General features: G+C 45.4%; 2 protein-coding genes across 3 annotated transcripts; one reads left to right on the forward strand and one right to left on the reverse strand.

Moving 5' to 3' along the window:
* The first annotated feature begins 1,037 nt into the window (after positions 1-1,037).
* RPE65 (retinoid isomerohydrolase RPE65) lies at positions 1,038-12,745 on the forward strand. Of its 2 annotated transcripts, XM_074831761.1 has the most exons (15): positions 1,038-1,074; positions 1,735-1,817; positions 2,487-2,637; positions 3,234-3,341; positions 3,435-3,576; positions 4,213-4,360; positions 4,642-4,723; positions 4,819-4,951; positions 5,074-5,213; positions 5,747-5,876; positions 6,805-6,919; positions 7,014-7,108; positions 7,222-7,333; positions 8,576-8,775; positions 11,864-12,745. In XM_074831761.1, the coding sequence occupies exons 1-14, from the start codon at positions 1,064-1,066 to the stop codon at positions 8,725-8,727; spliced, it is 1,602 nt and encodes a 533-aa protein (XP_074687862.1). In that variant the 5' UTR covers positions 1,038-1,063; the 3' UTR covers positions 8,728-8,775; positions 11,864-12,745. The 2 variants fall into 2 exon arrangements, with proteins under 2 accessions (XP_074687862.1, XP_074687864.1); XM_074831763.1 differs by lacking the exons at positions 6,805-6,919; positions 7,014-7,108.
* On the reverse strand, positions 9,522-23,612 carry LOC141926793 (methylcrotonoyl-CoA carboxylase beta chain, mitochondrial-like). Its single transcript, XM_074833191.1, has 14 exons — positions 23,528-23,612; positions 23,063-23,440; positions 22,326-22,656; positions 20,532-20,728; positions 18,776-18,954; positions 17,775-17,855; positions 17,167-17,345; positions 15,615-15,807; positions 14,516-14,607; positions 13,465-13,621; positions 12,578-12,700; positions 11,853-12,001; positions 11,287-11,368; positions 9,522-9,734 (listed from the first exon to the last, which is right to left on the reverse strand). The coding sequence occupies exons 1-14, from the start codon at positions 23,610-23,612 to the stop codon at positions 9,651-9,653; spliced, it is 2,310 nt and encodes a 769-aa protein (XP_074689292.1). The 3' UTR covers positions 9,522-9,650.
* Between the last annotated feature and the right edge of the window lie 480 nt (positions 23,613-24,092).

Raw genomic sequence — 24,092 nt, forward strand, 5'->3', positions numbered from 1 at the left:
TTTCTAATCTCGTTAATCTTTCAAATTACTCTTTACAGCACCATTGTTTCCATAAACAACTATTCTTAGTAGAGGTGGTTTCTTCAAGTGATCTTTGGGCTGGCTGCTGTGCTGCCTGTAAAACAAGTGATGGTCAGGTTTGACACCTTTCTGAGTGTGTAGGGCTCTTAACACCCCATGTAAAAATACTATTTTATGGGCATTAAGTCTTAAGAAATCTGCCTTATGTGGCAACCAGAACTCCCAGCATGTGCCATGCACTGAAACACAAAATAAAACGGGTGGGAGGAGAGGGGGAACGATGGCCATAAGCGGAGGGTGATAGCAGCGAACCTACGAGCAGCCAGCATGGCTGAGGATGCTCCTCGGTGCCCTCCTGGCTGGGGGCAGCGCTTTAGTCTCACTCTATGTGTACCAGTGTGCTGAAACTCACAGAGATGGGCTTCTGCAGGAGCCTGGGATGGAGGAAAGAGCTGGCGGTTGACGTGCATGGAGCCAGGAATGATAATACCGGGCACTGACACCATCTTCTCTCTCGGTGTCTGTCCCCTCGCCCCAGGCCCAAGCACGGAGCAGCTGTTGGTGGCGGGCAGGGGCTGACGAACATTCTGTTACACAAATTTGAAGTGTGTTGGGGGGAAGGAGCTGTTTCTCGCTGCCCTCAGTCCGTGGGGGAGCAGGGAAGGTTTCCCTGAGGCGCAGGGTGATGGTGAAGAGCTGAGCGGCCGTGCCAAGCACCGGGCGCAACTCCAGCACGCTCCGCTTCACTCCCTTTTTTTTTTTTTTTTTTCCCCTTTGTAATCACTTCTGCTTGGGAAGAATTTAGGTCTCAGAAAAACATTCAAAGCCCTTTTTTGTGTGAACAGCAAGACAAAACCTCTCAAAGCCTGGGGAGGATTTTGGTGGTGAAAGCCCTCTCTGTTCCTGGGGTGCACTCATTGGTGGGGGTGGTTTTGGGCATGGGGCTCCCCCTCGGCAGGGCTCTGCGCCCCATAAATACCCAGCGCACGGCTCTCGCTGTGAATTTGGCTGCCAGAGGCTCAGGCCCTTCCCTGGGGAGAGAATGTACAGCCAGTGAGTATCTCCCCGGGCTTTGGGAGGGAGTCACTGATCGTCATCGTGGTGCGGCATTGGCTGGGGGGGTTGCTGTGAGGTTGGGTGTCAGCGTGGTCCAGAGGGGAGGAGGAGGATGATGGGGGGTGTCTGTGCTGCTCCATCCCATGGTGTGATTCTGCTCCAGGGGGACGGGTTCATCTCCAGGTACTGGAGGATGGTGGAGATGGTGGAGGGGAAGGACTGTGCCCCCCACAGCCCTATTCCTGGTGTGTATTCACAGGCTCTGCAGCAGATAAAATTGGAACCTTTTACCAAATAATTCTGAGCCACGCACTCCAGTACACTTTGCTCAAAGAAAAAAGGAATTTTTGCTTCCTGATGATTTGGGCTATCCTGAATTTGTCCCCTGGGTGAGGGGGTTTGCCTGCAGGGCTGTGGCACGGACTGTCCTGTCAGTATTCCCTGTTCCATGTTCTCCGGACAGTTTATGGGTGGCTGCAGTAGCTGGTCAGAGCCCTCGGAACCTTTTCCCCCACAAAGGCTGGTGTTTCTCCCTTCTGCTCTCTTATTTGCAACTCACAGATGAGTCCATCCAGGAAAAAAAAAAACATCCCTCAGGGGGGAGCTTTCAAAGCTATCCCAAAATCCGTCTAACCCCGTGTCTGCTGGCCCTTTCAGAGTCGAGCATCCTGCTGGAGGCTACAAGAAGCTCTTTGAGACGGTGGAGGAGCTGTCCTCACCGGTGACCGCCCATGTCACAGGTTGGTGTGGGCTCTCCCATCTCCTCCTGCCCAGCTTGTGTTCTTGGGAGCTCATGAGCCATCACAGCTCGGAGGCTTTACAAGGGCCGGAGCGAAAGGACCTGACAGGGCTGGTGTATTCTGGGATAGAGGAAGGACAGATTGGTTGGGGATCTTTAGATGTGTTGATACTCAACATCGAATTAAAGGGGCTACAGAAAAGGGGGAAGGAACTCTTGATCGGGGGGTAGGAATAGGACAAGCAGTAATGGGTTTAAACTGACAGAGGGCAGACTTAGATTAGATGTAAGGAAGAAATTCTTCCCTGTGAGGGTGGTGAGGCTCTGGCAGAGGTTGCCCAGAGAAGCTGTGGCTGCCCCCTCCCTGGCAGGGTTCAAGGCCAGGTTGGACGGGGCTTTGAGCAACCTGGGCTAGTGGAAGGTGTCCCTGCCCGGGGCAGGGGGGTGGCTTTAAGGTCCCTTCCCACCCAAACCATGCTGTGATCTTTGGTCAGTCTGTAGAGGAAGAAAAAAGGATGGTTCCAAGAGCTCATGCATGTTTAAAAACCAAATGTAACAGACATTTTAAAAAAAAATATTTTGAAGTTTTGTTCTTTCTGTTGACACAATCAAAATTACTTGGTCTGATTTGCCGAGGGCTGTGCACGTGCCAACGCCACATCTTCTGCAGGCAGGATTCCCACCTGGCTGCGAGGAAGCCTCCTGCGATGTGGTCCCGGCTTGTTCGAGGTGGGCGCAGAGCCCTTCTATCACCTCTTTGACGGCCAGGCACTCCTCCACAAGTTCGACTTCAAGGACGGGCACGTTACTTATCACCGAAGGTACGTGGCAACTTTCCAAGCAAAAAAGAAAAAATACCAAAGCATTTGCTCGACTGTAAGTGCTGGGTTCAGGCTCTGCTGCCCAGTGCATGGGAGGTGCTGGTTATTTCATGCAGTTATTGGAAGAGTTTTAATGGTGCAATCCCTAAAACCAACCAAAAATAACTAAAACTTCCTCACAGTTAGCAGAAATGCAGCTCTTTGCACAGATTACAACACATCTGGAAGAAGAGGGCAGGGAGGGCTGGATGTAGCTGCCGTCAGGGACGGAATGACATCGTTGTTTGAAAACTGGGATGTGTTTTCAGTTGGAAGCTGCTGAGCTATCAACTTTCAGGTGTTTGGTGTGGAATATTTAAGCAAAGCCTGTATTTCCCATCGGCTTCAGCTCCCTGCCAGCCAGCCCTTCCCAGGGCTGCGGAGTGCGGGGTGGTTGCTGGACCCCACATGCTCCAGTGGCATCATGAGGCTGTGGAGACCTGCAGCTTGCAGAGGTCTCATGAGGCTCATCACAAGAATATTCCTGTTGTAATTACATAGCCCGTTGCTTTTTTTTTTATGGCTACGCCTGCACTGTGCCTTCTTGCCCTCCCCAGGTTTGTCAGGACTGATGCTTACGTGAGAGCGATGACCGAGAAAAGGATCGTGATAACGGAATTTGGCACCTACGCGTACCCAGACCCGTGCAAGAACATCTTTTCCAGGTACCTCGGGGTTGTGTAGGCATTGCAGCGATGTCCTACGGTGCTTCCACTCCCAAGAAGCCCCTGATTGCCTGTCCGTTTTCCTCTACTCAGGTTTTTCTCGTACTTCAAAGGTGTGGAGGTCACTGATAACGCCCTCGTTAACATCTACCCTGTTGGCGAAGATTACTATGCCTGTACTGAGACCAACTTCATAACCAAAATTAATCCAGAGACGTTAGAGACAATTAAGCAGGTGGGTCTTTGTACTGTGCTTCTAAATAGGTGGAGGAGTAAAACTAAAATGAAAATGTTTAATAACAGCCTCTTCCAACACGGCAAGGGTTGGGCTCTGTCAGGGACGCAGAAACGAAGCTGTGAGGGTTAATGAGAGCAGAGTCACAACGAGCTTGTAAATGAACCCGCTGCTGCTGCTCCGAGAGGAGGCAACGGGGTCTGGGGTCTGTATCCACCTGTGTGGGTTGGGGTTTGCAAACTGGAGCTAGACAGCAGCCTGGCTGAAGGGGACCGTGGCCGGAGGGTTCCTACCAGAGCTTTGCTGGTGCCTTCACTTACGTCGGAGCCGAACTGCGTTTACCCCGACGAGCTGTACAGCACAGAATTCATGTTTTGGAGGTTTCTCTTTGCTGTCACCAACATCCAGCCTGCGGAGCCTTTCCTTTCGCACCCCAGGATCCCAAACTTCTCCCGGTAACTGTGTCAGCTCACCTGACCATCCTGCTGCTCTCCTTTTCACAAGATGGAGATTTGGGTTTAGAGAAGAACTTCTGTGCCTGAAGCGAGGACGTATTGACCTACGTCGCCTTGCGGAGCTGGTGATTTCCCACCTCCTGCCGAGAAAGCTCCTAACTTTCTCCGTCTTGCTCTTCAGGTGGATCTCTGTAAATACGTGTCCGTCAACGGGGCAACGGCTCACCCCCACGTTGAAAATGACGGGACAGTTTATAACATTGGCAATTGCTTTGGAAAAAATTTTGCGCTTGCTTATAACATCATACGGATTCCTCCACTTCAGGCAGGTCAGTTAATCCCACCTCTGGGCAAACAGAGAAAATCTTGCCTTATAAATCATTTTTTTTAATCCTTTGAACGAGTTTTGTCATCAAGTTACTTTTTTTTTAATCTTTAGATATTATTGGCTTTTTTAAGTAACAGAAACGTTCTCTTTAAAACACTTCAAGGCAGTTTCTAAATCATGAACTTCCTTTGTGTTAAAGGCAGAAACTTGCTGGGTAAAGTCTATAAATACAGACTAAGCATGGGTGAAACCCTCCGTAACCCTGCGCCTGTCCCGTTGCAGACAAGGAAGACCCGATGAACAGATCGGAGGTGGTGGTGCAGTTCCCGTGCAGCGACAGGTTTAAGCCCTCTTACGTTCACAGGTAACGTTGCAGGGGGGGCAGTTGGCTGGCTGACGTGGGGTTTGTCCCAACTAACTCTGGTGAGCTTGATCTGCTCCCTGTGCGTTTCCAAACAGCTTTGGGCTGACCTCGAACTACATAGTGTTTGTTGAAACGCCGGTGAAAATCAACCTCCTCAAGTTCCTCTCCTCCTGGAGCCTTTGGGGAGCCAACTACATGGACTGCTTCGAGTCCAACGAAACTATGGGGGTAAGTGGCGGGTTGTAACAAACTGGGCTGGACTGGGCGGCCAGCCCTGGACTGGGAGGTCCATCCTACTGCTGTCACCTTCGTTTCTCTGAGCCCAAATCAAGCTGCTGCTTGCTTTTCAGGTCTGGCTTCACGTGGCAGAGAAAAAGAAAGGCAGGCTCCTCAACATCAAATACCGCACCTCGGCCTTCAACCTCTTCCATCACATTAACACCTATGAAGATAACGGGTTTCTGATCGTCGACCTCTGCACCTGGAAGGGGTGAGTCCCTCCCCCGATGGAATTGCCTCAGCACTCACACCGACTCCCTTGACCCACCTAAATATTAATACATGATGACACGCAGAATATAGAGTGTGAAAGTTATCCAGAGGCGCAGAGCACCTGTTTAAAACTCATTTTCCAAGAAAAAATTGATTTTTATCTTTAATTTGCCTATATCTTTAATAAGTTTAGTGACTGCTGAAGGGCTGATGTGATTTTGGCTGCCAGGGCTGCGATGAGCAGGATCTGGTTGAGGTCTGAATGCTGCTTTTTGCCACACAGAGAAATGTGGCACCGAAATGGTGATGCCCAGCCCCGCGTTGGCTGCGTAGCCAGGGCGCCCTGAGCTGAGATCCCAGCCGCTGCTGCAGGGTGCTTGGGGTGAACATGAGCAGTTGCTGGGTCTTCCTCTGCTGAGGAGCTGAACCAAGACTCATGTTCCCTGAATTTTAGTAAAAAAACAGCTGCATGTGACCCTGGCATTTGCAAATGCCATCTGTGTTTCTGTCTGTGATGCCGTTTTTGTGCAGGTTCGAGTTTGTTTACAATTACCTCTACTTAGCCAACTTACGAGCCAACTGGGATGAGGTGAAGCAGCAGGCGGAGAAAGCCCCGCAGCCCGAAGCCCGCAGATATGTGCTGCCCCTCACCATCGACAAGGTACCGGGGACGGCTCCATGGTGCCTGCACTTCCCCTCTGCGAGGCTTGTGGCTGAGCAGTGCTAGAGCCCTGCCTGACCCCGCTTCATTCAAATTAAACATTTTAGTGGTGGGGGGAACCTAGAGTACGGGTCTTTTGAAGGAACTTTTTATTTTCTTTAGTTGTTCAGTGTTAATTCTGTGAGACCCCCCTGCAGTGCTGGGTCAAGCTCTGGGGACTCCAACAGCAGAAGGACACGGACCTGGTCGAGCGGGGCCAGAGGAGGCCACGAAGATGCTCGGGGGGCTGGAGCACCCCCCTGTGAGGACAGGCTGAGAGAGTTGGAGGGTTCAGCTGGAGAAGAGAAGGCTCCAGGGAGACCTTAGAACAGCCTTAAAGGGGCTACAGGAAAGGGGGGAGGGACTCTTGATCAGGGGGTGTAGGGATAGGATGAGGGGGAATGGTTTTAGACAGACAGAGGGAAGGTTTAGATCAGATCTAAGGCAGAAATTGTTCCCTGTGAGGGTGGTGAGGCCCTGGCACAGGTTGCCCAGAGAAGCTGTGGCTGCCCCCTCCCTGGAAGGGTTCAAGGCCAGGTTGGACGGGGCTTTGGGCAACCTGGGCTAGTGGAAGGTGTCCCTGCCTGGGGCAGGGGGGGTGACACTGGATGGGTTTTAAGGTCCCTCCCGGCCCAAAGCACTCTGATTCTGCGACTCCCCGTGTGTTGCAGAACACGTGTGTCTTTAGGAGCCCAGGAGGGCTGTCATACAGCACGGTTTCAGCAGCAGACACTCTTACTGCACTATTGCTAAGAAAACAGCAGCAGCAGCCATCCTGCAGCTCGATGAGGCTCTGCCTGCACTGTTCAACGCAGTTTGCAACAGATCTCTGCAAACAGACTAGAAAATTTGTTTCTCCGTTTCTCTTGGGTATATTTCTTTGTCCCAGGCTGACACAGGCAAAAACTTGGTCACGCTGCCCTACACGACAGCTACAGCGACCCTGCGCAGCGATGAGACCATCTGGCTGGAGCCCGAAGTTATTTTCTCAGGGCCACGCCACGGTACGATGACGATCCCGAAGTGCAGCCAGCAGCAACACAAGCACCCCCTGCACCCCACTAATCCTCACACTTACCTTTTTTTTTTTTTTTGTAGCCTTTGAATTCCCACAGATCAATTACAAGAAATATGGTGGGAAACCTTACACGTATACGTATGGGCTGGGGCTGAATCACTTTGTCCCAGACAGGGTAACTATCACCCAACGGGCAAGGCATGTCTTTTCCATGACCTTTCAGTTTAAGGACAAAAAAAAAAGAGTGTTTCTGAGATGTGGGGTTTTGGGTTTTTTTCCCACCTTTAGCTTTGCAAGCTGAACGTTAAAACAAAGGAGACATGGGTGTGGCAGGAGTTGGATTCGTACCCATCAGAGCCAATCTTCGTCCCCCACCCGGATGCCCTGGAGGAAGATGACGGTAATGCTGGTTCTGTTTAGTCCATGGCATCGCGGTTGGGAAAGCTCCTGGCTCCTTCTAACACTGGTGGGAAGTTTGAGGAAATGGGAAAATTAAGACCAAATGAAAACCAAGGAGGAGAAAGATCTCTAGGTGTAGATGACCTCTTGTCCTCATTTCCCAGCCTTTTCCCATCAGGAACTGCAATATTTGAAGAATTCCAGGTAGCAGAGCTTTGTAAAATTTAAACCAAGCGTGTTTTCTATTTCTAACCCATCCTCCTCGTGCAGGGGTGGAGGGAATTCAGGCTCTGTCACTCGAGGACACACAGTTATACTCATGCCCAGCACTGTACGTGTTCCTTCACACGTCCCCAGCCCTGTACCTGGCAGCACTTGGCCTGAGAGGGTGTCCACTTATTCCCTCAATTCCTCCTCTCTGAACAGGATTACGTGAAGCTGGGAGAAGTCTTAGCTCTGCTAAGAGCCAACTCTCACTGGTTTATACAGAGCCAAATTTCGTATTATGTGTTTTCAGTTCAGAAAAGTGCTTGTGCAGGGGATTAAGTCCCACTGAAATGGTTTAAGCTTGTTCTTAAAAGCTTTCTGTAACTGAAGTAGGCAATGTGCATTTTAGAAATATTTTAATCCAGTCTCACTTCCTGGGTCTTGAGCCCCTGCAGAAGCACTCTGAAAGCTGAGTTCACACCGGGCTCCGTGCTCTGCCCCCTTCCCCCAGGCCGTGCCTGCCGCTGTCACGGTCTGTTCACGTGTTCTCCTGCGGTGGGTGACCTGCGGAGCACACAAAGAACAAACCCCCCAGGAGAGAGGATGGCCTGTCCCCCACAGGGATGCCAGCACCCAGAAACGGGCATCTTGTCACATTAAGCCTCAGAAGCAGAATTATAATTTATAAATTAGTTCTTAATGTTGAAAAAATGGACAAATTTGATATATATTCCAGTCAGTGATGTTTGTCAGCCCCTGTAGTAGCTTTTCATAGTTCCTTTTCAGAACAAAAACATTTCTCGGAGTTTAAAAAAAAAAAACACCTCTAGGAGCTACCATGCCGCAGCAGCCCAGGCTGGCAGGATGATGACAGCCAGAACCCAAATTAGTACGAGAAATAAATAAGCCATCTCCCCATTTACTTCAGAGCTGAAGCTCAGGTGGTACGGGGGGGATTTTGCGGTGTCCTGTGTGCAGGGGGTGCGCTGGCCGTGCCCGGGCAGCAGGGACAGGCTGCATGTTTCTCACCTGCCAGGGGTGGTGCTGAGTGTGGTGGTGAGCCCGGGCCCAGGGCCGAAGCCTGCCTACCTCCTGGTCCTCAACGCCAGAGACATGAGCGAGGTCGCCAGGGCCGAAGTGGAGGTGAACATTCCTGTGACTTTCCACGGACTCTTCAAAAGAGCGTGACTGCCGCCTGCAACGCGCCCCCTTGGGCTGCTTCCGGCTCCAAAAAAGGTGCAGTCTCTGCTTACGAGCGCTGAAATGACCTAAATTCCTTCCACATCACCTGTTATTTGTATGGCTGTGTAATTAAGATTGAATATTTCAGTGTTGTTGATGACTCTTCAAAATACTTAACCGGGTGTTTTTCAAATACACCCTCCTGGCACAATTTTCAGACGTACAGTGCTAAGAACTCTACAGTTAAACTTTGTTTTAATTTTGTTTTAATTAAAAAAACAAGCTGCAGCAGAGTCAAGGGTGCATGAAACAGCACAGTGTAAACTCAGTACTTGTACATGTGGTAATATTACATAGAACAGCCTCTGTGCTCTGTTACATGCTTTGAGGAAAGGTCATTTTTAGCCTAATCTGAAATATTATGGATTTAAATCCCCTCCTGGTCACTCCTTTAGCATCCTCAGAGCAATCGGAGTGGAGCCTTTCCATTGTGGCTTTGGAACTCAGAACTGGCAGGCCCAGGGCGCTGTGGCAGGCAGCATTTTAGCCTTTTCTAAGGCTTAAAACTGCACACCCTCTTTCCCATTTCTTTTGTCAAAGTGCAGTTCTGGCTTTCAGGCTAAAACATGAATGTGAAAAAAATCAAGCAATTGTTACCACCTGGGATGAATTTACTTCCTTAGAGTCCTACAGACTCTCAGCTTAATCCTTCCTTTTCACAAAACAAATTTCCAACTTACGTAGTAAGAGGCTATGGTTCAAAATACAAGCTTATTGTTAATAGACATAAAAATCCAGGCTTCTTGTTTGTCAGTAGTGGTTTAACATTTTTATTAATGGTATCAAAGAATTAGAAAATCATTGACACTGAGGATTTGTAGTGCCTATACTAACTTTGAAAGGCTGATCATTTGAAAGCAGCTGCCCTGTTACATCCTGATGACAGGATACTGACACAGAGACACGACCCGGTACTTCTGCTGCTCCACAATCTCTAAGCACTGTGCAATCACCTAATTAAAAACAAAAAAGCAACATAAGCAACAAGCCTGTGAAACAAAAAAAACCTAGTAAAATTTCCTAGTTATGCACTCATTCAGTAATGTATTTGTTCTTACTTTTTGCAAAACAATGAACATGTAAAATGAGCAGTTGTGAACAGGGTGTGGGTGTAACATGCCACTGGGGCAGGGAAGGGGAACAGAAAAAAGGTCCTCAGCCCCCTCAAAGTTCACCCATTGCATACAGACACCACTAAAGCCTTTTAAAAGGCACAGTGCTGACAAGAGAATTACTTCTGGAACATAGGGAAGCTATTTTGCTATAAAACGCCAGTGAGAATATATTATGTGATCATCCATTTCTGTTAGGACATAGCTCTGCTCTGAAGATTCCTATTGCTTATCAAAAATTAGCACAACATCCTGCTTTTCCACATCTGTCTCTAAGTCATTCTTGGTGTCTTGTGACAACAGGGGCTGAAAATACAGAACTGCTTTTGGTTTTTGAACACAAGAAAATTCTCCATCTTCCCTTGCTACTGGAGCACACGCTGTCTTTTAAATGCCTATTTTAAGAAAAGCACATTAAGGATTGGAATGAGCACATGCTGTCAGTTCAGAGAAAGCTAAACATAAATTCCATCGATTAGCAAGAACTGTGATAAAGTAGCAAAACAATATTGTAAAAAAACAGCAAACGTGAATTGTGGGGTGCTGGTGAAAATTACCTGAGATTAACAATGATTCATTTCAATTATCACGTGTTTTCTTTTCTTTTTCCTAGAGAGAGGTAGTCTTGGGGCTCTAGTACTAGAAAATATTTCAGTGCTCTCCCATTATCAAAGTTCCCATAAATGCCACAGAAAATATTTATAAAAAATATTTATTAAAAAAAATCTAAAAAAATACTTAACATCTACTTAGTACCATAACTATGTACCATATTCCTAAGGATTAATTGACAACAAGCTGTATTTGTGATCTTTAAGTAAACAAGCTTCAGAAGTGCAAAGAACATTTTAAGTATTGCTACTAAACAATCTAACAAGGAAAAAGAACACAGGTGGCAGCTTTCAGAAAGAATCTAATGGAGTGGATGTCTGCCAACTTAAAAAAAAAAAAAAAAAAGGCAGTGGGTGCATCCCACATGTAAGCAGCAAATTACCAGCAAGAAGAGAAGGCTACAAAAAGAAACATTCTGAGACAAAAGAATGGAAACAATATGAATGGTGAAGAGCCTGAACTTAAAGAGTGAAGATATGGGTGATGATGCAAGAGCAAAAAAGAAAGGATTCAGATATGGAATCAAATGATAAAGTTAATTAAGAGGTTCAGTGAGGAAATGCTGTAGTCAAGTAACCAGAGTTCAACAGAAATTTTTTTGATAGATTACTGGGGAAGAGAAAAGATGAGAATTAGAAAGCTAAATTCCACGGGAAATGGAGTGAGACCCAGTTCTGGGAACCAGCATGCCGCTGACCTTGAGTGAGTCCTAGGCTTACACGTTTGCTGCAAGATCCTTTTGAGATCCAAGAATAAAATGTACTGTAGGGGAAAAACCCACCTTTCTAGTATTTTGAGGTAGAATTACACCATCATCCCAGAGTCTGGCAGAGGAATAAAATGCACTGCTTTCTTCCTCAAGCCTGGAGAAGACAGAGTATTAAGCTTTATTTTATTACAAAAATGTAATAAAAGCCATCAGGCCAATAAAACAAAACCAGAGATGAAAAAGGGATATAATTCAATCTCAGATGAATGTGCAGTACTACTGATAAAATTAATTAGAATCCAGCAAATAATACCCAACAGGTCTGATAATTCTGCAGTGCAGAGCACCTTCCACAGTCAGGTGATCACCACTGTTTAACAGACAGATACTAATACAGAATATCTTGATTTGGGGTTCTATGGTTTGGGGGTTTGGTTCTTTTAAGTCAAACGTTTGTGTTTCCTTGAGAAGATCCTAAGAGCAGACATAGAATTCCACGGAAATTTAAAATATTTTTCAGTAGACTCAAGTTTGCTTTACTTGTTTGGGATGCGTTGATCTTTAAGAGGAACAGAAGTAGGTAATTTAACTAATTAAATCCCAGCGTAACTGCAAGGGTTTATATTTAATGTCCTTACTTTTCTTTCAGATGTTTTAGCTCCGATTCATCTCCTGTACAGTCGTTGTCCCCAGCTTGTGGGACTGTGGAGAAATGTCTCGAATCCACAAGAGCAACTCTTGCATTAGGCCACAAGAACAGAAAGTTTGGACTGAATGATCTCCCACACTACAAAAAAACCGGACAGTACCAACTCATTGAAATTAATCACAAAAAGATGGCCATAGGATGACACAATCAAGTTCAAGGCAGAATGTAACACAGTTTAATTTGTAAAGCGTTAACGATACAGCTCCTTTACCGTGACAGCCCCAGCTCCTGTATCAGCACTCACACCCTGTAGTAGCAACCATCCCAATCCCCACTGCCTTCAGTATTGCTGGTTTATTATTTCCTTCTTCCTCCAAGCACTCGCATGCCAGCAGCCTGAAGCATACACAGTACCACGACTGAAGGAGACGTGCTCCTTCATCGCCCAAAACGTGCTGAGAAGGAGGATTTGGTCCCAAGAAGGGATGTTTTTCAGATAACCTGGTTTTTAGGACTGGCTCTAGGTTCTTAGATGCAGACCAAATTGTTGGTAATCACATCTTGTGTTGCATTTCTTTAGAAGTAGTTAAAATAACGGATCGAGTTCACTGTCTGTAACAACAGCCAACTGTGTTTTAGAAATGAAGTGCTGTGAAATCTTGGTATAGTGTAAAAAGTCAATTAGCAAACCCATTAGATTGATGCCACCCGTACCATAACATAACTTTCACTCCCATAGCAGCCACCAACCACAATGGTTATTTTCGGAACAGCAGCACAGGCGACAGCAGCCATCATGGAGGCCTGGGCTTTTAATCTGTTGGACTGAGCTTCTGCCTGAAATGAAAATAAAGATTTTAGATCCTCGAAGCCTTTCTTCTGGATTCCCTCCACTCTCACCAAACTTAATTTTCTAGAACATTTACTTCTTCACAGTTCTGTACAATCATTTCTTCCACAACAGTAAGACAGCATCATTAACTACCACAGCCCATTATGCACTTACTTTACAATGTAAATCAGCAAAACAATTATAACCAGTGTGCAAAAACCTACGCTACTGCGCAGCCTGAGCTCTCCCAGGCTTTAGCAAAGCTCAGATACAACACAATTATGCCAGGCTTTGTCTTAAGTGCTGCTGACAGCTGGGAGGAACGGGGCTGCAGAAAGAGATCAGAAAATGTAATGCAGGTTTTACTGTGAGGCTCTCTGTAGCCCAGGACAACACATGCTGTACTTTAATGCCTTCACTCTTCTAAAAGAGAAATATCTCTCTTTCTGTGGAGCGCAGTGGTACCAGAAGAATCAATAGGCTGTATTTCCATGTAAAAAGCGCTATAAATTCCAAGTTTTACAGCTTGCATTGCCAGCTGGACAGTGCCATTTTAGATAAACATACAGGCCTGCTTAAAATTAGAATAAAGTGAGAATGCTAATGGAAAGATTTAAGAACAAAGTAATCATGATGGTTTGAACCATCAAGAGTGGTTGAAAAAAATATTTTTCCTAACAATAATTTTCAAAATAACCAAAAGTAACCTTAAATACAACAAGAACTAGGAACTGCTTGAAGTAAACATATTGAACTAAAACTGCCGTACCTGTGAGATGCTCATTGGCTCTGCTGTATGTGGAGCAGTATTTTGGAAAAAGAGAATGGGAATGCTCCGCTGGCTGCACAGCTGTACGAAGTGGCTGCCCTTGAGAGAAGCATCGTGAGTCAGCTCCCCATTGTTAGCCACTATCCCCACCAAGTGCCTACAAGACACATGAACATTTTCACTTTTGAACCTAGAAATTATGAGTATGTAGCTCATATTGCTCTGAAGGATGGAAACATAAATATCCGTACACACACACACAGACCTGCCCTTTACAGAAATTCAGCATGTGCCAGGATGCACATACTGTGGCATTTCACTCAAGGACCCTCATGTACCTAACAACAAGAAGTCTCACAGCATCCCGATATGTAAAGCACGGAAGTATGAGCACGGATTAATACCCAGAGGGCAAGTAAGCTACAGGTGACCTGTCAGAGTTTACACTGCAAGACAACGTACAAGGTGTCAGGACTCTGGCCCCTCTCTAATGCCTGTAACATACAACGTAACAGTCAATCTGAAACGTTTATACTTTCAACCTAAATAGGCTCTAAAAATATATTCTACTACCTTATTATTTTTCATATGCTTAGACTGGAATTTTATGTGCTTCATAAATGTGTTAATACTACAGTCTGATCTGAATTACGCAAGGTTTCCTGTATGGGTATTATCCCGTCTCCATCCCATGGGAGAAGGGATGCTAGCTTTCCACTCAGTTTGGGAGGGAACACTTCTAAAGATGCTGTTTCTTATTTCTTAAGGAACCTGTTGAGACTTCAATGTTCCAAGTGTCTGGCTAGTAGTTTTTGTGAACAAACACATCATTTCACAAAATCACAAAAACCGTCCATTTGTAATCACTCTCTGCTGCTATTGGCCTGAGATGTGGTGAACTCAGAGCTCAGAGGCAGAATATCAGGCTTTCTAGAAGTATTTTATTACCAATTCTTGACTTCATAAACCTTGTTACTGGAATACTGTAAAACCTGATGATGATATGAAAGCTGTTTAGACAAATTTTGATAGTGAACTGTTCTAGCCTTACCCTTGCACATGGCCGAATCCCGTTACTAATGTTGTTCCATAATTAGCCTTGAATTCCTGGAATCTGCTTCCATCCATCAGACGGCTCAGAATCTGCAAAGATGCACAGTCCTTACTACAGAAATTGAAGTGAAAATAGGATAGTTTTGCTAAAAGATATGCTCTGTTCAAATAGTAACGAGACCTCTATAGCACAAGAAGTCAACCTAAATGAGCATAGAAGGCCCTTTTTATGTCTTACACTCTGCTAAATACTCAATATGCACAAAATAGCAAATTTGTGTTTACGTTTCATTACCAACCGTGTGTTCTGAGCCAAAGTTCAACTCCAAAATTATTTCAGTGTTACAGAGCACAGTTGTTCATGTACGTAAAAATGCTGTAAAAAACCCAGAGTTTGTGTACATAAGAAACACTCAGCAGCATATTGCTCATGTTTTTTTCCAACACAGTTTAAAAGCTGCCTTCAAAGCTATGCTGCTTTCCACAGTCAATCCCCTTAACCGTAGGAATTTACCCCTGGAAAAGGTACTGGATTCACATCCTTGGAGACTAAATCTCTTCTAGAACAACACAAAGAAAATAGTGTGGACAGCTCTGCAGGGCTCTGCTTGTGCATTAGGGTCTGTCCCAGCCTCAAACAAGCTTAATTTGAGCTTTGTTGGTTTTCAGGCAGTATTTTCATTAGACATTTAAGTTACAAGGTAGAGTCTTGACTACCTGGGTGAAAAAAAAAAAAGGCAGGGGGAGGGGGGAAACAGGACACTAAGGGGTGCACGTTCTCAAGGCAGCCAACTCAGTACAAGCATACTGACATAACAGCATCTCAAACAGTGCCTGGAAACAGATGGGGATCAACTGGCATAATCTGTAATTATCTCTAGCAGGTTTTCAGCTTAAATATTTTCTATAATTCTACAGAATTGTTGCCATTCTGCTTTGTTGCAGACTCGAGACAGTTTGGCAACTGATTAGGTAATGATGCGGAGTATCACAGACTTCAGGATTCTCCAAAAGAAAACAGCCTGTTGCTTGTTAATCTGGAGCTACTGGCCAGAGGGGACTGAAAGGACGAAGGCACTCAGTATCTGTCACCTTACCAGCTTTACAGGAAGAGAACACCTGTAATCTCGTGGGGCCAGGCCCAGGAGCTCATCAGAACTGTACAGAGGACTGTCATGCTCTATGACCTGCTCTGGCAGTGGATCGTAATTTAACGTTGAGATAACATTTCGAATACATTCATAGGCTTCCTTTTCTGAAGATGCAAAATGGTCACTACAGCCACTGACTCTAGGAGAGAGAGCAACATTAATTCGTACTGAATTAATGAAAACTGAATTCTGATAGAAAAAAACAAACTAAAGGAAAAACCTTAACGTGCACTGTGACTCTCCAAACTCCATGAGAATATTGCATCATTTTGTTCTGGTATGAATGAGTTGAAAGCAGTACGTCAGTGGAATTTCTGTGCAATCCAACCCCAAACTAAATTCCCTGGATATAGACAATAACTTATTACATGTATTGCGGTTATCTGACTGCCACACTAGTATTTGTTTTTGTGAGAAAGGTAAGGAATCTGGTTCCCATCCACACAGCACAGAATGCCAAGAACAAAGAAGCAAAGCCACCCTCTTTCCCCATCTAGAAGGGAATAACTATTCTGACAACTACAGCAATTTCTGACACAGAAAAACAGCATTAAAGAAATGGTTAGATAGCTACTATCAGGTTTATTTCCTCTTTGTTCATCTCCTGCTATGAAGCCCTCATTACAGCAGAGGCAGGCAGGCTTTCCATTTTTCTTCTCTGCTTCAGGTACTTTTACAAGCATTCAGGTTCTTCTCTGCAGCAAGTTAGTCTGGTGTCTTCAGAAGCAGAGAAGACAAATGGAAAGAAGACATAACACCTCTCCACTCATCAGTCTAGGGAAGAAAAATGAATTTCTTACCCATTTTCCCCACCATCGCAGTATCTGAACACTCACAACTGGTTTTTTTAATGTATATATCCTGATAACGTTTACATTAGGAAAAAAAGCGAGACCATCCCTCTTCAACAGCTGGTCCCTCTGAGGCACAGAGGAACTAACCTGCCTGAAGTCACTCAAAGAGTATGTGGAAAAATGGGGAACCAAAACCAGGTTTGTCCAACTCCTGCTTCGCCCCATTAACATCACTTAATTTTACTTCCATTAAGCTGATCTAACAAAAAAACCAACCCCGTCCCCGAAAAGGAAAGCAAACAGTAATAACACGTTCTACTTTTGGCCCTGATCCTGACCTCTGTACTTATGTGAGATCTCTATCAGAGTGCGTGTGTATATATATATACACACGGTGGAAGTGGAAAGTTCCTGTGGAGAGTAGTAAAGCTGAAATTACAATGCCACGTTGCTTTTTTCATTTCAAAGAGTTATATCTAGCCCCATGATACTCCCACATATATAACTGAATACCACCAACCTTTGTAATAACTCCTGTATCATTTCTACCGTTTTTTTTCACTGCATGTTTTTCGGTCCTTGAGGACCATATTGCATCCTGTCACTGGAGCAGCTTCAGGCACATTAATTTAAGATAAAATGAGAGTTTCTTTAAAGCTAAGTATGCTGAATTCTCTGCTATTTTTGAGACTTATTTCACGTACTCAGAGTGAAGTTTAGCTCCTCCTAGGTCCTCGGGAGAGACATACTCTCCTGTAGCAGCTTTTACCAGCGGTGGGCCAGCCAGGAAGAGAGTACCGATTTTATCTATAATCACAGCTTCTTCTGCCATGGTTGGCACATAGGCACCTCCGGCTACGCAGGAGCCACACACCACTGCCACCTGAAGGGCACGGAAACCAGAACAAATCAGGGTGCTGGGGAGAGGAGAATGGAAACACAAAACCATTACATTTATTTCAGAAATGTTCAAGAGACTGAATCGCAGCTTGGGGAACAATGAACTGGAGAGAGAAATACCAGCATGAACAGCAATGCTGGTTTGGGGAGAGTTCAGCGTTTACGCTGAAATAACCCAGAGATCTGATGCTTCTCCATCATGATCAGACAGTAAACACTTAGAGCCTTGAGGCTCAAGTATTCTGTAATGTGAGATACTATTTGCATCTCCCTTCCCCACAAACAGAAAAGGTGAGCTTTAGGAATTTTTTTGCATGTTTGGGAGTTGTTTCTAGAATCTGTATGAGAACAATGGATTTTTCAGAACCCCTCACAGACACTCCACCGGCTGGTACTCCGAAGGACACTGTACCTGAGGGATCCTCATGGCAGACATTATCGCTTCGTTGTAGAAAAGTCTGCCACCGTGCGACTTGTCAGGAAACAGCTCTGACTGGCATGACAGAGAAAAGACAGTTTCAATATGAACTACAAAAGCCAACACTTCCTCCTCTTCATTCACTCACAAACGCCTTGTAACCGACTCTGGGAAGGTCGCCACTAACAATCATACCTGAAATTTTCATGCACAGCCTTCGCTCCAGTATTTATTCCCCTTATACATCGTGCAATTCCACAAAAATACCCACGTGTTTTGACAGCAGAGATAAGTTTTGTCATTTTTTGTGAAACTAATTACATTCTACACAAGCTGAGACTGTAAACATGGAGAAGGGGAAGCTCATGTTCATACTTTATCTGTGAAATGACTTCAGCACAGTTTCCCTTTTTACTTAGTTTGTGACGCAATTCCTTAAGTCAGGTAAAAACTTTTTCTGTGTGTTTGCTTTCCGTCTGGAGAGGGAACAGCTGTAGTCTCTGTGATAATATGACCTCTGTACATTGGAAAGTCGCCTGTGCAAATTCTCCTTCTACGGTAAGAATTTTTAAAACTACATTTTTAAAGGCCACAGAGGTTACTGCATTACTATCACAAACGTTACATTAAAACAGTGGTTTTATAGATTCTGATGTTGAAAATAGAAGCCTCAAACAATGTACTAATTTATTAAAGACACCAAAGCATTTCAGCACACTGAGGAATATCCATCCTTGGTCAGCCCTTTGTCCCCCCACCGATATTCAAGTTTCCAAACTCTATTTAGATGCTAGACACAAAGTCATCACCACTGTTACAAATCTTCAAATAATCTCCTGCGTTCTGATTTGTGGACAAAACTCAATTTAAGTACAGCAGACAATGAAAGTCAGCCAGTCAAGAAAACACAACATAAATCTGAGGTTTATTGCTAAAAGTTAGTATGATTAAGATCATCATAGGTATTTTCTTCTATGAAGTGGTGCCAGTATTACCTGTAGTGGTAGGAATGCTCCCCCACTGTCAACAAGGTACACAGAGAGCAGTCTGTTCTGCATGGCTATTTCTTGAGCTCTTAATTGTTTCTTCACTCCAATTGGATAAATAGTTCCTCCTTTTACAGTTGCATCATTTGCCATGAAGACACACCAGACCCCACAGATTTTGCCAATTCCTGTAAGTGGTACCACAGATACTTATCAGGACTCTCTAAAATACCATAGATGAAACAAGGGGGCCAAATTATAGCCAGGATGTTCTTTCAGTAATATTGTATCAAGAAGCAGCAAATTAAGTTGCAAATACCACACAGGGAAGAAATCTGTTGCTCTCCTCTGGAATAACAAGCTGAAAGCCAATGACATTTAAAAAAAAATCTAAATGACAGAAGACAGAACTTGAAACAAACTTCCTCCTGGTGACAATAAAAATACATACAAGGAAAAAATACATAGTTTTACTTTCAACTCTTGAGATAACAGGGAAGGTAGTTAAAAATTACCTATATAAAACTGAAAAATGTGACAATCTGTGACAAAAGACAGGATTTCATACTCTATTCTTCTGGTTACTTTTAAAACTGGAACTTCTCTTCAAAATGCAATGAAAGGACTTGTCTATAATTTGAAAAATATTACAAAATAAATGTCACAGCTCCTGTGTCTCACAGTAACTTGGTCCCCTTTCCTTTAACAGACAACAGCTTATTTGACACATCACCCTAAATTTTTTGGGACAAAAATCAGTAACTGGTAAGTAGAATAGATTACTAAATCCAGAAGAAATGAAAAAACTTTTTTCTTTAAAGGTTTCTCCCGGATTCCCCAGCACAAATCGCAGAAGAATAATACAGCAGGGACTGAACTCTTCTATGTTGGGAGCACTAATGGATAGAGCTGATGTTCACTTTTCCTAGGAAAGCACATTCTTAAGATACTAAAATAGTTCATAAAGCTGATTACATGCATCCTTTTCCTCTCCCAGTAAGAACAACCACCTCACCTTCAGTGAGCAAGGCTGGGAAGGTGTGCACCACGTACAACTAATGTACACAGCCTACAAGCACTTGCTCATCGCTGCACCTCTCTAATTAAAGCTCACGCTGGTTCAAACCCTCTTCCTTCTGGACTGCATCTCCAACACAGGCTGCTCAAAACAACACCCTCAACCCGTATCCATCTTTCACAGAATCACAGAATCACAGAATCAACTAGGTTGGAAAGGACCTTGAAGATCATCTAGTCCAACCATTAACCTAGCACTGCCAGTTCCCATCTACACCATATCTCTCAGCGCTATATCGACCCTACTCTTAAACACCTCCAGGGACGGGGATTCCACCACCTCCCTGGGCAATCCATTCCACTGCCTAATAACCCGTTCTGTAAAGAAATACTTCCTGACATCTAGTCTAAACCTTCCCTGGCGCAACTTGAGGCCATGCCCTCTTGTCCTATCACTTGTTACTTGGCTAAAGAGGCTCATCCCCAGCTCTCTGCAACCTCCTTTCAGGTAGTTGTAGAGGGCGATGAGGTCTCCCCTCAGCCTCCTCTTCTCCAGACTAAACAACCCCAGTTCCCTCAGCCGCTCCTCATACGACCTGTGCTCAAGACCCTTCATCAGCTTCGTTGCCCTTCTCTGGACACGCTCGATCTTTGACTTAATATGAATCGTATTTAAAGTTATGAGCAACGCAACCAACGAACTTCATCGACTTCCCGTTCCATCTACTTGTAGAGGCGCTGCAATTACCAGTCAGGCACCCCGCCGCAGGGACGTCGCCGTAGGGCATCTCGAGGCCTGCCAGCGGAGACAGCTCAAGGAAAGACTCATCATCAAGTAGCAACTTCAGGCGTTCACGAACAAACAGCTTCTTGTTTCTCTGAGTATGACGCAAGATGGCATTTTCTCCCCCTCCTTTACTGACCATCTCTAGCAATTCTGAATATCTGATTTAAAGAACAAAGTTTCAGTCAGTGAAAACCACCTTTACTTACAAATTGCCCTTTAGTAGACTGAACATAGTACTTAAATGTATTGCACAGTTTTTTTATCCATGGTATGAAAATGAAGATGAATTCTCATTTTTGCATTATTGTTTCTTGTAAGAAAAGGCAAAGGTTATTTAAAGCAAGCATTTTAGTTTGGTTATTCAAAAATTGTCTAATAAAGACAAAAAAAAGAGTGAAATAACATAAATATTCTATCTGTAGTTTACAGTCACAGTTAGCAGCCATTATTAAGTCTCCATCCTCCTGTGGGTGTTGCCCATATACGCCCAACACACAGTATTTTACAATATATGATCCTTCTTAATCTCTGCCAGCAACCCCAGGAGCAGAGTACTGACAGGGGCTGATCACCAGCAACCAGCGCTGACTTTGGGAGATACTGCCCTACAACAACATTGGCCTATAAACCTGCAGCTATTATAAGACTATCCTAATTTGCTAGTCCCCAATCAGCATGGACACTTGCCTCTGTGTTCCAACTACTCTAGGGAAGAACCCAGTCAAGGACTTCCTCCTTCAGTTCCCCTCAACAAGTTTTTCTGAGAGGCCTCAAGCATATTCTGTACCACGGAAGACAAGACTTTAAACGTAGTGAACTCTGCAGTGTCACTACAATCACGAAGAGAGGAAGGGATTACCAAATGTTATTGTCACAGCAGCATCAAGTACCAATAATGAGTCGAATAAACTGTCAACAAATGTGGTATCTCAAATAATTCTGGTCTTAAATAAACCAGGTTCTTTATTTATTTAAAATATTTTTTGTCAAGATGGATCATCTGTAACTAAAAATACTGTTTGACATAACTACGCACCACTCTGTACGTGACTCCATTATCTTATTGTGGCTTCCTGCAGACTGTAGAGATTGAAAAACCTCAGGAGAAAAAAGCTAAGGATTTTTAATAATGTCGTAAATGCCACCACAGGAGGGCACAGTGTGTTTTCCGTAGCTTTCATGTATCATTCCTCTGAACAAAGGCGTCTGAATTTTTGCCATCTGATCTTTAAGGACAAACACACAAAATACATTTTCCTGCTTCTATCAGTGAATCACAATTAATTGCAATAACTGTTGCCTACTCCTTCAGGAGGGATCTGTAAATGCGAGTCACTATTTATGTCTTCGCATTCAAAATCGAACAAAATTTTATGAAGGTCTAGAAAAAATACTTCTTGGCAATATAGGCAAAACGACGTCACATGGCACTATTTTAAATACAGCCTGCACCTAGATTTAGCCACTTAAGTCAACATTTAGGCACCTCTTTGGGGGAGCTGAAATTTTTAAGGGCTGATTCTTGTAAAATTCACACTGCAGAGAAGCTGCCTGAGAAAAGAGCAGCCAGGAAACTAGTTTAAGCTTCAAACTGCTTAGGTGGAAAACCCTACTTTTAAAAGTTTTTTTTAATCTCTGGACATTTAATTAGCATTCTTCCTATGTTAAAAGTTCCTTAAAATGCCCCTAAGTAACTCGCAACATCATCTCACAAGTAGCAACACTTTTAAAACACCACAAAAACAGTTTTATTACCTTTTAATAACAGCCTCACTGTTCCTTAAATTTTCTTCAAACACATGTCGATACACAGACAGGATACGTCCATCTAAAACAGGGTAAGTTTTGGCACACCGCCTATATTTTGCTTTATTACTTACTAAACGGCAGCAAAGCATGTCGCGTGTCCTTTTCAACCCCTGATTCTGCAGTACATGTGCTGGCAGTTTACCGTGACACAAGTCCTTATACTTTCTTTCAAAAACGTGATTTAAGGTTTGTAACCTTGGGAGCTGCGGAGGTGTGGCGTTGGGGTGCAGCCTGCCAAGGGAGCGCAAAGCCACGGTGTTCCACATGACCCTAAGAGCTGAAGGGAGAAGAAACAGCATTTACTGCCAAAAATTAAAGCTCCAGATTCCCTCGGCTGAGGAGGCTGCGGCGGCACCGCCCCTCAGGCTGGGGTCGTGAGGGGAGACCCCCGCTTCCCGCCCTCGCGCAGGCCCCGCGGCCGGCGGGAAGAGCCCCTGAGGGCCCGCGGCGCGAGGGCGGCGGGAGAAGCGGCCCGGCCGCGGCCTGCGGGGCTCAGGGGGGCCGGGAGCGGGAGAAGCCGCCAGGAGCGGTTCCGGCCGCGGCCTGCGGGGCTCGGCGGAGCCGGGCGGCTCCTCAGCGCCCGTTCTCCGGGGCAGGCAGCGCGGGCCCGCGGGGCTCCCCCGGCCTGCACCTCGGCCCCGCTCCCCCTCCCCGCCCGCCACCACGCTCCCGCCGACCCTTACTCGGGCAGCTGCCGCCGAGCCCTCCGCTCCGGGCCCGCCTCTCGGGGCGGCCCCGCAGCCCACACGGCGGCCCGCCTCCGGGTGTCCGGTGTCCGGTGCCCGGGCTGGGCCTGCTCCCGGCGCTGCCGGCTGCCTCCTCCCCTGCCTTCCCAAGGAGACGGGCTGGGGCCGGGTTCCGCTCGGGCTCAGCCGCCCTGGGGCCCCTCTCGGAGCAGCGACCTCCCCCCGGGGCGGCCCGGTGCCCGCTGAGGGCCTCTGGATGGCGACGGCGGGGCCCGCGCCCTCCGGGAAGGCCCCGGGTAACGCTGCGAGAACGGTAACGTCGCCTTGGAAGGGCAAACGTTGCCAAAATAACCCTGGGAGCAAAGCGAACTGCGGCTGGAGGAAATAAGTGCAATTATATATGCAGCGTGCGGGTTTGATTCATAAATTAGACGTTGTGGGGCAATATCGAATGTTACAGACCCGGCTGTACCCTCAGAAATGACGCGCTGGTTCTTCGCTCGCCGTTAAAATACTGGATGGCCGCAAAATGTCGCCTTTTCAACATCCTTTCATGCAGCGTATTCCATGTCCTACGGACAACGCCGCTGGGCACTGATGGGAGACATTTTGAGTGACGCCATTCCTCTCGAGAATGGTTGTAAGCCGTTCGAAGCTGTAGCTGCTCAGTCAAAATGCCTAAATGCTTTCTAATTAAGTTTATCATTAAAATATTAAAATGAATTTGATTTTCCTTCCTTCCATACCTCATCCTGTCCCCGGGCTGCTTCAGTCAGTTCGCTATTGTTAGTCGTGGCATAACCTTCTAGAAATTACTGTGTGTTGCCTTTCAGCGACTTCATTAAAATGCATTCCTGCCAGAAAGCTCTTTATCCATACATATTAATAAGGCTTTGTAGCGATAATTAAGCGATGACTAATATGTTTGTGAATGTAAGTATCCAGCATAGGCAGGAGAAAGAATTTGTAGGTAAATAAGTTGTATATGTCAGTAAAAAAATCTTGACAATAATAATCAAGATTTGCT

This window comes from Strix aluco, chromosome 8 (genome assembly GCF_031877795.1).
Source record: "Strix aluco isolate bStrAlu1 chromosome 8, bStrAlu1.hap1, whole genome shotgun sequence".
NCBI lineage: Eukaryota > Metazoa > Chordata > Aves > Strigiformes > Strigidae > Strix > Strix aluco.